Source organism: Lontra canadensis, unplaced genomic scaffold, assembly GCF_010015895.1.
Source record: "Lontra canadensis isolate GAN:19392208 unplaced genomic scaffold, GSC_riverotter_1.0 scaffold3, whole genome shotgun sequence".
Lineage (NCBI taxonomy): Eukaryota > Metazoa > Chordata > Mammalia > Carnivora > Mustelidae > Lontra > Lontra canadensis.
Genome location: NW_022630997.1, coordinates 53,423,125 through 53,441,076, shown reverse-complemented (window position 1 = coordinate 53,441,076; position 17,952 = coordinate 53,423,125). Strand labels below are relative to the sequence as shown.

At 46.3% G+C, this 17,952-nt stretch overlaps 1 protein-coding gene across 3 annotated transcripts in view; it reads right to left on the bottom strand.

Moving 5' to 3' along the window:
• Positions 1–367: 367 nt before the first annotated feature.
• Positions 368–17,952, bottom strand: part of RHOBTB1 (Rho related BTB domain containing 1) — a 65,376-nt gene continuing 47,791 nt past the window's right edge. For all 3 annotated transcript variants that reach the window (XM_032842352.1, XM_032842360.1, XM_032842368.1), the window contains 6 exons: positions 16,674–17,653; positions 14,736–14,854; positions 8,576–8,726; positions 5,739–5,827; positions 3,125–3,230; positions 368–2,580 (listed from right to left, as the gene is read on the bottom strand). In XM_032842352.1, coding sequence (XP_032698243.1) covers positions 2,411–2,580; positions 3,125–3,230; positions 5,739–5,827; positions 8,576–8,726; positions 14,736–14,854; positions 16,674–17,653 — 1,615 coding nt within the window. In that variant the 3' untranslated portion in view covers positions 368–2,410. The remainder of the gene's footprint in view (positions 2,581–3,124; positions 3,231–5,738; positions 5,828–8,575; positions 8,727–14,735; positions 14,855–16,673; positions 17,654–17,952) is intronic.

Genomic DNA, 17,952 nt, shown 5'->3' with positions numbered 1-17,952 from the left:
CTTCATGAGCCCACGATGCAACCGTTCACATCACTGCTGGCAGAACTGTCCAAAACCAAGATTATAATAACTCTTTTCGGCTATGGACATCATTTCTGTTTCTTCCAATGTTCTACCATAGCTAGTGGTGTAACCGTATTATCCAAGAGCAAGAAGCCAGATCCCTCATGTATATGGTGGCATTGGAAACTCTACTGGTAGTACTGAAAACAGAGAGGACAGTCACTGATGCTGCCTTGTTACGGAAGCATACGTAGCCCTCATGACCCAGCACCTTTATGGTTTTGACAGTTTTTAGAAAAAGCTATTTAAGTCACACGCATGGTATCTTGGTAGTCCTTAAAAAAAAAAAAAAAAGGAGGAGGCATTTTATAGCTAAACAATTTTATTGGCTTTTTGGGAAATAAAAAAACACGACACAAACCACCATGGTTAAAGGCCATAATCAGCATCAACCAAATGAACCAGCCACTTGGTTACAGTAGCTGATAACAAACACTAGGTGGATATTATTGCTTATACCCCAGGTTCATTTATAGGTCCATTCTGTTTTGGCAAGATTACAATCACATGGGAACTTTGGTTGTATAAATTCAACGCTGACCACTCACTAAAAAATCAACTTCTACCATTTTACGAAGGGATATATGTCAATTCTTCCCAAGTCTTGACATTTATCTGCTCATTCTGTCTCCTTTCTCCTTCTGCTAACGATTTACAATCCTACTGATCAAAACTTAAAGTAGCATTTACAACCATCCATTTCTACTCCACTGCCCTCTCCTTTGTCGGGAGAGGATGAGGCATTCCTGGGCCTCTCCAGACTCTTGGGTCTGGTGTGTAGCCACTGCCAGTAATAAACGCCCATCTGTCATCTGGATAGATTTTCAAATGCATATGGTTGTCGACATTGGGGTTTGGACTCAACTGTCTCTTTTCCAACTTCTGAAAGCTAGGAAAAAAAAATCAACAGCCTTTAGCAACAGTACGTTGACCTCCCCACAAAATCGGCCCCGTCCCCGCCATGCCACATCCCACGGCAGGCGCGGCGCTGTGGCCTTAAAATGTTCCGCGTGAGTGCTGTAACCTTTTAATGTACAGAGAAGCAATGACTGACTTGCCTCTCCCAAGCTCCCCTGCTCGGTACTTTCTATTTTAACACTGAAAACTCCGAACGACAAAGGGTCAGGACTCACTCACAATAGCACCATTTCCTAGACTCTTAGAATAAGATTCCTATCCGCGCCGGAGAACGCAGGGACCGCAGACGACCCGGCCTCCAGCTTTGCGCCTTCACAGGCCCCGCTGACCTTCAGCGGGGGTGGGTGGTCTGCCTCAGCCTACTGCTACAGTGGCCTGGATTTTTCCCTGGGAAGAGTTAAAAACGTGTGTCTTACAAAGTGAAGTTGGCTGCAGGTGAGAGACCTGAGGAAGCCTGTTTCCGGGGTGAGATGTGAAGGGCCTGCAGATGACGGGCCGAAGGCTGGGGATCCCTCCCCTCGCCCATCTCAGTTCAAGTCTTTGAAGAATTTGCACGCAGAAGCACGGCAAGATCCAGGAACACGGAGAGACGCAAACCCTCCCGCAGCCACCCAGACACCAACGCTCTTATGTTAGCTCTTGTGTTCAGGTCTGCCGGGGGGGTTTGCCCTGGCTAATGCTGGGATTGAATGAGCCCTTCTCATGATTATAAAGATTATCCGTTTGAATCTGGACATTTAAAACAACAGAAGACTCCATATTACTATATTTTACATGGCACAGAGAACCATATAATTACTAGCACTAACACGGCAAATACTGTAAAATACACATTCTTGGAGTTGACTTGGTAATTACACCGGTGTTAGTCGGCAGAACAAAGATTAAATGCTCTCTAACTTGCGCTCGGGGGAATTTCATTCCAGCCCTGTACTTTGCAAAGAGAGGATAACCCTCTAATTATGCAATAATGCCTGGTGGTCATGTGGGCAAAGAGGATCACAGGGCGAACTTCATGGTTAATTTGTGGCCCGTAAAATAAAGTAATACATAGTATTTTCATTTCAACAAAATACAAGAGATCATATAAAAATATTTTCCAATTTGGACTCTGAAACATGAAAGCTGGATTTCTTTTTCCTTTGTATAAAAAGAAACGGAATAACGGACTAAAGTTTATTAAGCCTTCTAACAAAAAAATATACATGTAAGTTTAAGGAATGCAGTGAGCATCAACTTCCCTTTTTCGTCCAGGCTCATTGGTGGGGAGCTCGTGCTTTGATCCCAACAAAGTTATAAATGCACAACAGTGGAGGGAGATCAGTGCCTGAAACCTGAACTACGACTTATCGCTAATAATACGACTAACTTTACAGTAGTGCCTTTAAAAGTGGTGTGTCAGATTACTGATTTTTGTCTCTCTTCCTCCTCAGGCGACCGCTGGAGACGAATTCCAGAAGCACCACTTTCGTCTCGAGTGATGTTTATTTAGTGCAATGTCTTCCTTCTCGCGTTCCCTTTTCACACGCTGGTAGTGGTCTTCTTCCTTCAGATACCACACCGGCGGCCAGCGGTGCCGCTCAAAGTATTCCTGGTTGTCTGGGGAAGGAAAGGATGCAGATGGTGAGGCCTGCTGTTGGTTGAGGGCTTCTACGTTCTAGGTTCTGTGTCCCCGGCTTCTCATTTATGCTCCCATGTACGTCCTCCCAAGAAGTGTGTGGGGGTTAGGGATCAGGGACAGGACCATTTGCAGATTGTGACACTCAGATTTCGAGAGCTAGAATCATTTGCCGGAAGTAGCTGGGCACGGAGAACCTGAACCCAGGACCACTTGGTTTCTAAGCGGAAGCCTGTTCCTCTCCAGGGCTCCCTAGACAAGGGAGAGCCCACCACTTCCACATGCTCTGTGGCAGGGAACCCTGGATCCCGCTCCACCCAAACCTCCCAAGCACGAACTTTGTCAAAGAGAATCCCCACCCCACAATTCCGGTGTCATGTCACAGGCAAGGGACGGCCAGACAATCACAAGGACTTCTCCTGGAGCTGCCTGCTGCCTGGACACCTGCTCAGGGGCATGGGGAGGGGGGTCAACCCTTCAGTCAGAGGCAATGAGACCCGAACCAGTGGGTACCCGCGGTCTCACCTGCAGATTTTGCTTTGATCTCCTTGCGGAACTTGGAACACACACTGTTGTAGTTCGTGCAGATGTGGTGCAGACACCAGGCGGCCAACTGGTGGGCGTTGTGGAACTACAGGGAAGTGACCAAAAAGGGGTTTAGACTCTACTTTCTAAAGTTGGCCCGCAGAGAAATCATCAGCCCCCTAGGGGTGACAGAGATAAAGGGCACGGGCAACTGATCCAGCAAACCTCTTGTTTTGACTACAGTGTTAATGACTTCGGCTATGGCGCCGATGCCAGCCCAATATAACACTTGGCACCCCCCTTCCTCACCCCTGAGACAGGTGCACCAAAAATAATCACCGCATCAGATCAGGAGCTGAAAAAACCCCTCACCTCCCAGCCTCCCCCACCGCTGGCCTGAGAGTGATACATGGCTGGCCGCTGGAAGGTGCCAGCCGGCCCCAGGGCAGCCACACGGACTCTGGTTAAGGGAGCCACGCAGAGCACTCTGTGTAGCAGGTCAGAGCTTGCCTTGCTGGGGCCAAAGACCTGAAAGAGGAGACTGAGGAATGTGTGACTGTCCTGTACCTGTCCTTTGGTTACATAAGAAGAGCGGGTGGTGTGGGCAGGGGGGGCAGGGACCCGACTCACCACAACATCTCCTTTCTGAGCAGATGCTCGGGGGGAGGGAGCAGCTGAGGGAGTTGTGACCAAAACAGACTTGGTGCTCAAAAAGCCACAGTCACCTCCCCAGTCCTCCCTAGATTTGGCAAGTCTCCCCCACCCCACCCCACGCTGTCTGTGTCCTCAGCTCTCCATTCAGTTTTGGGTCTTGGGGTTTCTTTCATCAAGCGAAACCCTGAAATCTTAACAGGGTGCTTCCTTGGAGGCCCACATCTCAGCTGTGAACAAAAAGGCCCATATAAAAGCAGTCCTCAGAAAATAATTCAAGAAACTCTGAGAGTTGCAACCCCAACATTACAGGTCATTTTTGCTGGTGCTTCCAGCTTACGACTCTCGAGATCAGATTTCTTTCTGAAAGTAAGACTCACTCGGGCACCGGTGTCCTGAAGGCGGCTTGGACCTGCCCAAGAGCGTCAACGGTGCCCATTTCTTCCCTACCCCGAGGTCGGCAATTTCATGTTGTTCAAGTCGGCCAGGCGGGCGTATTTATACCATGGACATTGGAAAATGCAACAGATCGGGTTCCACCTGTGCGCACGCTGATGGTTCAATAAACCTGGCACGCTAGCAGATGAGGGTCTCGCAGAGGCTCCATCCTGAACTCTTCCTGCCGAGGCTTGTCAGGGTGGGGGACCCAGAGCAAACAGACACACCTGCAAATCACTATCTCAAGTCCATCAGCCCTAGATGCAATGCTGGGTCATTTCATTTTCCTGCAGGAGCAGTACTCATGGGAGACAGCACAAGTCATAAACTGTGCCCCGGACCCGTTTCGAGACTGTCATCTCTATAAGGCTGTTTTTCATGTTGGATTTTAATAACGTGGGCTTCTTTCTATTTCTCTTCCTATCTATGATTGCCTTGAGGGCAGAGAATCTGCCATTTATAGCCACCTGTCCTTTTGTCTCGGGCGGTGCCGGACACAAGAGGGAGAAAACAACAAAAACTGGTTGTGTAAGTCCGAACGAGCCGATTGCTATCAAGTCCGATTCTGCCTTTTCCCTGTTTCAGTCTGATCTGTTCCTGGGGCCACAGATGGAATGGCAACTTGGCCTGCTGCGTGCCTCCCTCCTCTTTCTGAAGCCACCTCCCCTCCCTTGACTGAGAAAGATCCATTCAAATCCCCTGACCTAAGGCTTAGGAAACCATGGCCCTAACAGAGAGGGAGCATAGAAGAAAGAAAACCAAACCCAGTGGGCTGAAGAAAGGACTGAAGAATGTTTTCTTCGTTCCTTCAGAGAGTAAACTCATTGTCAGTAAGTCTATGCCAGGAACGAAGCACCCTGCACATGTGAGGGGTTCTACTTTTCACTGCTTTTCTTGAACATCGTCTCCCACTTGATTCTCAAGATAGTCTGTAAGGCTGATAGGATGTGAATTATCATCCCCACTCCTTATAGATGAGGAAACTGAGGCAGAGTTTAGCTTCGTACTTTGAGTAGGTTATTTGTGACAAAGCTGAAGTCGGATCTTGGGACCCCTCTGGAAGAGTGCAAGTGTTTACGGGGATTATGGAATCACAATATTCATATTAACAAATACTGATTTTGGAAAACCCCAGGAGAACTGCAGTGAGAGGTGGGGCATTACAGGGCTTCATGGAGGTCTAGAAACCATCTGATCTTGGTCAATATGTGTCCAAGAATTCAAACAAGGAGAGAGAGAACCTTCTCCTATCATGCCCCAAATTGTTCTCCCACATGTGAAGCTGGTGCCTCGGGGGACAGTGGGGCTGGCGTGGGGTAGGGTCCGTGTTGTTTTCTCAAATGAGGCCCAGCAGGGGGAATGGTGCATGAAACGTGAAACTCTCAGATCTTCTCAGTGTACACAGGGCCCTCTGTGACTCAGTGGTGACATCTTTATTTAGACAGATGCAACCGCGGAATGTTTCATCAGCATTAAATGAACTGGTTGAACACACTTAAAAGGTGAAAGGCAAATTGTTACAAACCTGGGCCAATTCCAAATACGAGAGCACTTCCCCGTCAATGCCCACACCACTCATCGCGGCCTTGGTCAGCTCCTGGACAGCATACTGCTCTGGGGAAGAGAGGGAACAGGAGAAAGTTGGACCTTACCCTTGCAAGCCAGACACCTCACCTAGACAGTCTCGTCTGGGACCACCTAAGAGGAGAAGAATATGTGACATGGCTCTGGGCAGTCACATCTGAACGGAACTCAGGGCCCACTGTGCCGGGGGCCTTTCGGCATGGGTAGTTCTGGTCTCGGGCCACTGCACCGACGACTCTGGGACACTTGTTGGCACTTCTGGAATAGCCGGACTCCTGCAGACCTTCATTGTTCAGTATGGTGACTACGGGCCAGATGAACCGACTGAAACTCACATTAAAATTGAATAAAACTAAAAAGTCACACCCTCAGCCACACTAGTCACACCAAAGTGCTCAACAGCCACACCCGTATTGGGCAACGCAGACACAGAACATCCCCATCATTGCAGAAAGTTCTGTTGGCCAGTGCTGCTCTAGACAGTCCATCCAGTGCCTTCCTAGAATCCTCTAGACTCTCCAGCATCTTCCCATTTGACGGTTTCCCCACTTGTATCACTCCAATTCCCAATAGTCTCTAAGAGTGGAAGGACTGAGTGACAGGAATGAATCTATATGGGGAATTAACAAAATGTGAACGCAGATGTCTTTCTCAACAGCTGCAGATGGGTGACATATTGTTCAGCCTGTTAGATTCTAAAGACTGGGGGGTGGGGTGGGGAGTGGGGAGTGGGGAGCGGGGAGCTTTCAACAGGAAGTAACAGAAATCTAGCTGGGAGAGCCACTTCTGCCTGGGAGCTGTGCCCAGGACTTCTAAGCTGAATTTAAACTGTGGTTCTGAGACAGAGCGGTCTCCTGCTTCTGGGACTGACGCATGTGGGTACAGTCTAGGCCCACGTTCCTAGCTCCTTGAGGTCGAGGCACTCTTTTCATCTCTAGCATTGTGTCTGTTCTTTTAATCCAGTAAACTGTCCTGACCCTGCTTACCTTCTGTTCTACGTGCTTGGGTAAATAGAATATCTAGATGGGAATGGTTTCTTGGGCACAGCTTTCGTCTGCTGGATTGACAAAGAACTACTGGGAACTACATTTTCTGAAGAAGTCATCAGGCTTTTTGATTCTAGGTAACAGCAACATTTCTTGATACTCAGCTAACACGTTGGCTTGCAATGCATTTTTACCCCAGAAACGGATTTTTTAAAAACCATGTTCTGAACACTTGATACTTACCCAACATTTTAAATGATGACAGGGATCATCTTAGGCAGCTGTATATGTAACCACAGCAGTAGTAGTGGCTTTTAATAACAAAAGGAAACAGACATGGAAGTTTGCAGCTTACCCCAGAACCTCTCTTTGATCCAGTTCCTTTCACAGAGAGGTCAGTCCTGCGTTTTCCTCACCTTTACTTCATGTTTAAGCAAAAACGGCACTAGCTCAAGATTTAATCACAAGCTGTGCTCAACACATTTGGTTCCAAATTGTTTTTGGCCATTTAAAAAAAAAAATCAATTTCATCCTCAAAGGATAACACTGTAAACAGTGGAGAGTCAAACGGATCAGAACCTCTACTTGAACAGCAGTGCCTCGACGAGCTCTTTCTGTCTTTCTAACCAGTGGGGGAAGAAGTGAAGCAGGGAGAGGACTTGGGTCTCCAGCTGGACGAGCGTAGCAGAAACCTGGAGTCCGGAGAAATACATTCCTTTCTAAAGACACTGCCGGAAAGTCAAGTGTGGAATGACCAGTCGGTTTGTTCAAACATTCATTTTCATTCACTTTGTGATTCGACAGGCGTTTATTGGGAAGCTAATACGCTTAGGCACTTTGCTGTGGGGTGGGGACAGGTAGGCCAGTGTCCAAAACTGACACTATTTCTGCTTTCACGGCTAGCAGGAGTCAGCTAATGTAGTGACAAATGCCCAGACCGCTAACTGAGCCCTCTCATGAAGGAAGCTGAAGGCTGACATTTAAGAAACAGGTACGTGAAGAATACACACGTATCCTTTGCAGACCTGCTTCAGCCTAACAACTGAACAAATCCGGAAAGGATGCATAGGATTTCTGGGAAGGGAAGCCAAGTCCTCCCTTTCTTCTTTCTCCCAAAATGCTCTTGACAATGTCAGAACATTTTCTAAAATAGCTTAAAAAAAAAAAAAAAAAACAACCCACTTACATAATGCTTACTAGGTGCCAGACACTGTTCCGAGAACTTTATATATATCTTAACTCCTTAATCTTTGTAACAACTCTATGGGAGAATTACATGATCCCCATGTGAGAGAGCGAGAGCAGACACAGAGTGGTGAAGCGTGAAGCCATCCAGCCGGTAAACGGCGGAGTCGGGATCCGAACCCGGGCAGTCTGGTTCTGCAGCCTAGGTTCTCCACTGCGGCCTCCTTCTGCTCTTCTGAAAGACTGTGTCTAAGCACACATCAGGGGAATAACATGGACACAGTAGTTTTATTTCCAATCCCACGGCCCACAAATGAGGCAGAGAGCACAGAGCGTGGGTCTCCAGGGCGGGGACCATGCATCACTCATCTTGATAATTGTGTCCCCCCTACAGGGTCTACCACAAAGTAGGTGCTTAAGAAACATTTTTGGAATTGAACTGGGCTATCTGATACATTTGATCAATTTATATCACCCCGCACAGGACAGTCCTATACTGGGTGATAAAAATTTAATTTTTATTCCCCAGAAATGTTATTTTTGCCTAAATGTGATTTTGATAAATTTGACAGTCAGACCCTGCATGGCCCCGAGTCATCACACTTACCTGCAAGTGCAACCAAGTGTGGCAGGCAGAATCTGTTTGCCAAGGCAATTAATTCCAGTGGGTCCAGGTCCAAATTAGGTGACAACTGCTTGGTATAAAGATAATCCAAGACCGCTCGCATTGACATCTTGTTTATGTTCGGGAGATACACCTGTAATGTTATTTGAGAAGCTCAGCTCTGCTGAAGAAAGCAGTGGGGGCATTTCCAGGCTCTACTGCTTATAAATATCCCAACCTTACAATCTGGTATCAGCAAGTCTGGGACACCTGCTTTGAGGCCGCGCATTGAAGTCCTTTGCTATTTACTGCTTGAAACATAACAGTTTGATTTGTAGATGACAAAGGAGTGGGGCTGCCCGACAAAGCCTGATTTGGAATTTTTAAATGGCTATTTGGACTCATAAATCAGACAAATGGGCTGTAAATATATGATGACATTATGGGCTCTCCTTGCCAAGTACCTTCTAATACCCTATTGTGGGGAAAGAAATCTCCTAGCAACATGACAGGTGAGGGGGAGCTGCCGACCATACTGTTGCTGACACACGAGAGAGCCCCACTCTCCAAGATGTCAAAACACGGGCTGAGCAACCTTAGTTGCCACAGTGACTGGCTTGAGTCCAACGTTCTATCAATATATGCAAACACAGTATGCACACTTCATTATTTTTCCTATGGCACAACCGCATGGATTCAAAATGACTGGAACATTATCGGGTTATCAGTAGATTCAGAGAATCTGGAGAACTCCTTGCCTGGCACATGTGGGGAAGGGTTGGTTGGGACTGGTAAACTCTCCTTTGTAGGAGTCACCTAACTCGAGACCTCCTGAGCACCTATAGTTCTCGCCAATACAGATACCCTCTAGGGTGTGCTAGAGTGCCGGGGCGAGGGGTCTTAGCCGCATAGACTCAAAGGAACCCCACAGGATGCATCCTGGTATAGTACAGAACAGCCCCATTGCCACTGACTCCTGGCATCACGATGATGATAAAAATTAACCTTAATGGAAGGCCTCCTACACATGAGGTACTGTGCCAAGCTTCCCACACACAGTATCTACTCAGATCCTGATATTCTCCCTAGGAGAAAAAAAACATTATTTTTGCCATTTTACAGGGAAGGAAATTGAGGTTCGTAGAGGGTAAGTCCCTTATCCAAGGTCACAAAGCTAGTAAGTGACTGGAAGGTGAACCTAGGGAGTGTAATTTCTAAGGTCGCTGCTCAGGACTGTTGTGTCATACAAGAAACCCTTCACGGCAAGGAAGCAAAGGTTTGGGTCACAGTATCATAAAGTACTATATCTCACTAACAGTTCTTCTTCTTTTTTTTTTTTTTTAAAGATTTTATTTATTTATTTGACAGACAGAGATCACAAGTAGGCAGAGAGGCAGGCAGAGAGAGAGAAAGGAGGAAGCAGGCTCCCTGCTGAGCAGAGAGTCCGATGCGGGGCTCGATCCCAGGACCCTGGGATCATGACCTGAGCCGAAGGCAGAGGCTTTAACCCACTGAGCCACCTAGGCGCCCCTCACTAACAGTTCTTAAGAACTAGACTTCTACTTTCAAAAGGATGAACAGTTAGTTATTAGCTGCCTATTTCTGGTACTTAATAAACCTCTATATACCATATGAAGATATATGAGTATATCTCTTTTACACATGATTATATCTACATTATATATCTAATCTTTCTCTTTACATATATATTACCTCCACAATCTACATGGGGCTTATGGCCAATGCGTTCTTGGGTCGTGGTTCCAGAATCATCTAAGCTATGGCAACCTACATTATCCTCCTGCACAGTTACCAGCCACCTCAGAGGGAACATCCTGGCAGACCGAGCTTTCTCTTAATGTATCAAAGGGAAGCGCCCCCCCGCCCCCCCGCCCCACCCTAAACCTCCCAGAGTTAGTAAGAAAATTGCACATCCACCCCCTTTCATAGTCAAAGAGGACAATTATGATCTGGTACATAAGCTGCAGGGGTTATAACCATCAAGGATTTGACAAGTGTCATCATTTCAAGTTTCTAGCACAGCCTCGACAATAGATACAACCTGGCAAGAAGAAACGGTTACTGAGGCTACTTGAAAACAAAGAAGCCATTGTATTGTAATTAATTGCTGTTGCAGTGACTCTAACATCAGTTACCAGTCACACTTGTGTATACGCTTACGTACATATACGTCGACACATGCGTTTATCTTACACAGCTCAGATCTGGATTAGTACAGTTTTCTAGATAGTTGAAGTTGTGAAACTTTAAAATCTGGACCATTTTGATAGCAAAAAGTATGTACATTTTACAAAGTCCTAAGTGCTATAAACTATTAGTGATCGTAAATATAAACAGTTTCAGAGCTTTCTGTGAACACCCGCTCTCCACGATGGGGATGTCTGCTGTTTTGGAAAATAGTGGCTTGGAAGACAAGGTAAGAGCCTGGGGCAGGCCCTGGGGTTTGTCACTAGAACGGGTGTGACCTCTGACAAACCAGTCGCCCTCTCTGATCCTCAGTCTCCTCATCTGTGATCTGGGAGAGGGGGGATTTGGAAGCGGTGACACCTACAGTTTTTTCTTCTTCCTTGAGACTCTGGATTTTGAAGATACCTGGACTACCTTAGCGTTCTTTGGTAAGAGGGTGTTCTAAGTCACAACAGAATGAACATCCTAAGTGAGAAGAAATTATTCCTGGCAGCAGGAGATGACAGATTCCTGTAAGCAGCCTCACCCCGATACTTCCCAATGTCATCAGCGTGTTCTGACGTTTGTAGTCGCCCATGACCTGCTCTTTCCTTCTTGTATAACACGATGCTAACAGTTTTTCTGAACCGATGGCTTTGTTGGGCAAATAATGCTTGGGATCCTCAGAGCGAATGAGAATAAACTAAAACCATGTTCAGAACCTGCACCTTTTTTTCTCATTTAAAAAAAAAAAAAAGACTGTTTCGGGACACCTGGGTGGCTCAGTTGGTTGGGCGGCTGCCTTCGGCTAAGGTCATGATCCCAGCGCCCTGGGATCGAGTCCCACATCGGGCTCCTTGCTCAGCAGGGAGCCTGCTTCTCCCTCTGCCTCTGCCTGTGCTCATTCTCTCTGACAAATAAATAAATAAAATCTTAAAAAAAAAAAAGACTGTTTCTGTGATTTTAATGTTTATGTATAACAATGGAGAGATCATTTCATAGAACTTTTAAAAATAACATAAAGCTACATAAGAGATGGAATTAAGAATTTTGCATGCTACCTGCTGGGTGTACCTTAAAAAAAAGTCAGCAAAGAGAATATAATGCTATCCTAAACAACTTCCCATATTCTAGTTCCATTGGTTTAAAATTTTAATTGTGAAGATCAGCTCAGACTATTAGGCTTATAATTAGAGGCAGTCTCATAGAGAATGAGAAAGTATTCCAAACCCAGAGCATTGCTTACTACAAGCCAGGCATGCATTTTTAATGAATCACTTGCTGAGTACCTCTGGGGAGAGAATTATGCTTACTGCTACATTAAAAGTAATGAGAAAAATATAAGTGAAATACAATGTCTTCTTAAATATTAAGTGACAAAAAATGTTAAAATAACATCAATGTATATTTTATTCCTTTCTGGATATGCATGAGAATTCTATTAATGCAAAAAAAAAAAAATACTGAATTGTGAAGGGGAAGTCAGCTTTTCACAGGACAATAAAGAGTTAATGGGTGCCCTAGAAAAGGACAGATCCCAAGTGCCAATACAAGGCCATATTAGTCGTGAAATATTTACTGAAATTCCTCCCTCCCCATGATCCCTCTAACCACACTTTGCTAGTTTAGGAAGGGATCTGGGGGCTTTTTAACTTAGGGCTTTCAGGGGACAAAGATTTTTAATCCCTCATGGAAAGAACTGAGCAAGAATCCTCCACGACAATAGTCAACAATATTTCTTGATGTTTCAAGCACCGAATTCTATGTTTATACATGTATTCTCCTGACTTATCTGCCTTTGAAGACCCTTCTCTTGTTATCCCCCATTTCACAGGTGAGGACACAGGTTTGGAGAGGGTCGGCTGCTTGCTCAAGGTCAAGGTGGGAATAGAGTTCATAACGACATAACCATTATAGTCTACAGGGGAAATCAAGGGAAGGGGCAGGCAGCGGCACGCGTGTCAACAGCTCATGACATTCTCAACACACTGGCTACAGGGATTTGGCACAGACCTTTGGTTGCTTGGGTCCATGGTCTCTGTCTTCTAAGTTGGGTAGAACCAGCTATCCATACCTATTAGCCTCAGCCACCGTGCTAATGACTTAGTCTTTCTAGGAGGTCATGCTCCACAGGGGGCCCCTCCGGGAGAGGATGTTCACCATATACGTGTGCGTTCACATTCACTGCCAAGTTTTTGTTTTGGTCACCTCTCCTGCACATTTTAATCTGGAGACGATTATGGTCCATTCTGGGAAGGGATAAAGGGGATTAGCATTTGTGAGGTCAGCTCTAACAGTGTCCCTTTGTGCCTGAGTTCCTGACCTTGATCAACTTCTCTGGTCTGTGAATAGCGGGTGCTCTGCAGTACAATGGGCACATATTTCAGGGAGCTGGAAAAGTAAGGCAAGCAAGCCTCCCCAGGCCTTTTATCTCCAGAGACGACTGCAGCAGCTGAAATGCCATTTGGATAAAGTTTTGTTAATCGGCAGCTTCCCCAGATTTTCTTGGAAGTAAGAGTGAAAGAGCATTAACCCTACCAACATCCCAATAAGACTAACAGCAGCTATATTTACTGAATGGTCCCGGGGGGATTTGCAAGGACCGACTTTTGCACCTCGCTTCCACAGTGTGGGTTATCCTCCTGCTTTCCAGACAGGGAGATTGGAGCTCAGAAAGGGGGTCGTTTGCCCAAAGCCACACAGCTTGTAAATGGAGGACTCAGGATTCAAACCCCACGTCCTTCACCGGGCAGCCCCCACGATGCTGCTGCCGTCTCGGGGATGAGGCTCTGAAACCCCTCTGATGGCCCGGAAAAGACTTTCTTAGTTACAGCTGAGGACCTCCTGATTCAGAAAAGCTGGTAGACACCAAGAGAGGTGATCTGGATAATTTTGACACTTTTCCCCCCACACAGCAGACAGCCTTTTGCTGGGGCTTGGTTTAGGAGCAGCTGCAGTTTGTTCTGGAAGCAGGAGGTGGCCTAGTGACCTCCTCGGCCCCAGCCATCCGGGTTTGGGATTCTGCTTCCCTACTCGGAGATGCAAATGCAGTCTCCTGGGTCACAATAGGGGTGCTCAGATTTCTGGGGTGAGTGCCCTTTCGAAAAGTTATCTATTGTTTTCCTTATTTCTTTTAAAAGTGTGGAGAGATGCTGAGATATGCAAAACAAGCCCCTTAGGACAATAAACTTGATGGGGTGTCCCCGTGTTTTTTAAAAAAAGATGGTTAAAAAATACTTTCAAAACCCAACAAAAATGCTTGCTCTTGTAGACTAAAGTTAGAAGTGCTTGAGTGGAATTTTTCTTTCTTTTCCGACTGAGTTTGTAAAAAGATGAACATGGAAGGTCTTCAAGACGCTGCTTGGTCGGCTCTAAGAAGAGCCTTTTTCTGGAGACAGGGCCGGGGCCTGAGAGGTGACTCACTGGCTTCCGCCAGATCTAAGGGAGGCGTGTTCAGAGGAGTGGCCATTGGCTCCATTACTGTTTCCCTCCAGTTAACAAACCCTTGGAGAAGGCAGGTCGGGGCTCCACCTCAGGGAGCGTTGCTGCTCGAGCAGGCCATCCCTCGTGTCCCTCGTGGGGCAGAGGAGAAGATTGAGGCCCAGCGAGGTGGCTTCTTAAGGCCCGCCGTCTGGTCAGGGGCTAGCTGAGCCCAGGATGCGGGTGACTGAGGAAGCTTTTCATGCCTTGAACTTCTGGAAGATGGACTCTGCCCCTGTTGTATGTGATTTTGACAGTATCTTGCTTTTGTTAAAAAGTAAGATTTGACATTTGTTAAAAAGGAGAGCCGATGGATCATGGCTTACAAATGAAAGCAGTGAGCAGACAACAGCTCTTCCTAACTGCAAAGTTAAGAAGAGGGTGACCTGATGCTCGGACACGGCCTAATGAACTGGTTCAGGGAAGCAGTTACAGAACGGAAATCATCTGGTTAAGGAAACACACCCACTTGCATCAAGTAGCAGAAGGCACATACCTCACTGTTGGCGCTTTCCACAAACGAGCCCCCGAACATGGCCGCCATCCACCTGCAGCTACAGATCAGCAACGGTTTGTGGGCACTGATGGCTCCATCGTCCAGCCTGAATGTCACATCTGCCCAGGGAGTAAGGAAACGTAACCGTGAGCCAGCTTTGCGGACAGTTCTCCCCATATTTGTCAACCCACATCTCATACTCCCTCTTCCTTAGCTTTACTTAGTGATTTTGTATCAACCTCCACCTTTGGAACACCCAATTCCTTCTATGCCATCCAAGGATTGGGGGTAAACATTTAAGATTACGCATAAGCTCCCAACGCAAATTCTCTGAACCATACAGTAACATGAAGGAGAGGAATGTTTTTTCCTCACTACTATAAACAATTTCCAAAATAAAAGACCATCGGAAGAAACACTACGTTGTTAACATTTTGCCATGTTTAATTTTGCTGTGTGTGTGTATGGATAGCGAATGTGTGTGTAGAGGTGTACACTTTTTCAATAGATAGCATGACACCACAAACTACTTGATCACAAGTTTTCTAAAAATAAGAATGTTTTTCTAGATAATCACATTACCATGCCTAAGAAAATTAGCAACGATTCCCTAATTTCATCCATTATTTAGTTCATAGTCAAAATTTTCCAACTATCTCTAAATCAAATTTATAGTTTTTTCTTTCTTTCTCTCTCTTTTTTTTTTATAGACAATTGACTTGATGTTCCCCCTTTTATTTGGTCACTGTGCCTCTGCATTAAGGGGGGGGTGATTCAATTCATTCCACTTAAGGTACACTGTTTAATTTACTGCAGGTTTGCAACATTGCTTTTCATTAGCTTTCAAGATGGCTTCTATTTCAGGATGGTCCATGCTCAGGTAAATATTATTTATTTATTTATTTTTAAGATTTTATATATTTGACAGAGAGAGATCACAAGTAGGCAGAGGGGCAAGCAGAGAGAGAGAGAGAGAGAGAGAAGAGGAAGCAGGCTCCCTGCCTAGCAGAGAGTCCGATGCGGGACTCGATCCCAGGACCCTGAGATTATGACCTGAGCTGAAGGCAGAGGCTTAACCCACTGAGCCACCCAGGCAGCCCCTGGGTAAATATTATTTATAAGCTTTAAAATTAATGAACAGACTCAGTAATCAATGACTACATGTACAGTACTAAATGTGTATTATCAGGATAGGCATTATGAATGATAAGGACAAAACAGAAGTGTACACATAAGTAAAAATCAGCAAGTCACATTTTTACAATGAAATACACACACACACACAGAGGGCAATTTCAGAATTTAGTATAAGTCCGTGCAAGCAATTGTGTGAGGATGCTGTGGGCAGCCGACTGCCTGGATATCAAGGACAAAGAAGGGGCGAGTAAAATGTAGAAGAGCAGGGTAAAGGAGTGTGAGAACGAAAAGGAGAGGTGGGCAAATGAGACACCCCTGATGGGAACACAGAGTTGCCAATATCATCTCAAGGATTTCAGGGCCGAAAGTGTCAGTGGAGAGTAGACTCGGTCAGGGAAAGGACCCCAAGAGGGAATCGTGGGCATCAAGCTGACTGGATCTGGTTCAGGCTCAGGTGCAGGGGGAAGGTGACCTACCTTCGAGAAGCACTGTGATACCAGGACACTTCAGAGGACAGCCTGCGTGCAAATCCTGCCTCTATCATTTACTATCCGTATAACCTGGAGCAAGTTACCTAACCTCTTTGTCCCTCAGTTTCCCCACCTGCAAAATGGAATAATCTTTAGCCTTTAAGTCTGATAAGAACGAAATAGATGGATACATGCAAGCTAGAAGGGTACATGAAAAAAATTAGCATTTATACATGTTGGTGATGGTTATTCTCTGCGCTACTCATGTATGGCTAATGTTTAATAAAACACAACCAAGGGGATCGATGACTTTACTGTTGGACCAACTTACCTGAGAATGTCCCTTTGCTGAGACACTCTTTTATCCGATTGGCCTTCCGGACATGAAATGCTTTCGTAATCTCCTGGTTCATGAAGGCTTCCTTGTTCATGATGTTTTCCACCATCATCCTCAAATCAAACATCTCGAGAACCTCCGCAATCTGAGCCAGGCCCACCAAGTCCTTCTCTTTTTCATCCAGTTGTCCCGTGTACAGAAACTGGAGCAGGGTCCGGAAAGGGCCTGGCTGGACGGAGGAGTCCATCCTGACCACAGTGATGGGGGCCACCCGCTTTGAAACAGGATTGACTTGCATCTCCCTGTGCATGCCGACAAACCCCTTGCTCCAGCCTGACAAAGTCTGCATCTCTGGAACTGAGCTCTCGCCTTCTAGCCCCAGACTTTCCTGCTGGGACAGGTTCTGGCTTGAGGACTTCCACTGATTGGTCTGAGGGGTCCTGGGCATGCCTTCCTCCCTCTCTTCATCGGGGTCAAGGCTCCAAGCCTGCCCCTGGACATCCCTGCTCTGCTTCTCCTTCTCACCAACTCCTTCACTCCCATTTGGGGCTTCTTCACATTCCATTAAAAAAAGATCATAAAATTTGGAAGAGGAGGTAGCGAGGTAAATTCGATGTGCAAAGATGTGCTCCTGGTCCTGAAGGACGAACAGGACGTCGGCACACAGAGGATTGTCCAGTAAACAGGCAGCTTCGCTCGTCCCTGTGGTGGGACATTCTGGAACTTTGATGACCGGCGGAGGGGCTTTTGGAGGTAGGAATGGTGCCTGAAGTAAAGGTTTCTGAACTTTCTTTAGGTGGGATTTCCAGAACTGCAGGTGTCTGCGAGAAATCAGCGCTGCTCGGATCGCATTGTCAAACACATCCTTGATGCCGAACTGGTCAAAGACACTTGTCTCGTAGTACGGTATGCCGAGTTCCTTTGCAACCTCCCGGCCTTTCTCAGGGGGCAGAATATCGCCTCTCTTTATGGGCCTAGAATGGAGGATTTAAAAAGTTACAATCAGCCTCATTTTAGGAAAAAAATGGTAATGAGGGCCTACCAAAGCACCTACTAGAACTGAACCTTTAAAGTCCTATGCAGGTAGGGCTCATGGGTGGCTCGGTCCTGAAGCATCTGCCTTTGGCTCAGGTCATGACCACAGGTCCTAGGATGGAGCCCTACATCGGGCTCCCTGCTCAGCAGAAAACCTACTTCTTCCTCTCCCAACTCTTCCTGCTTGTGTTCCCTCTCTTGCTGTCTCTCTCTCTCTGTCAAATAAGTAAATAAAAGC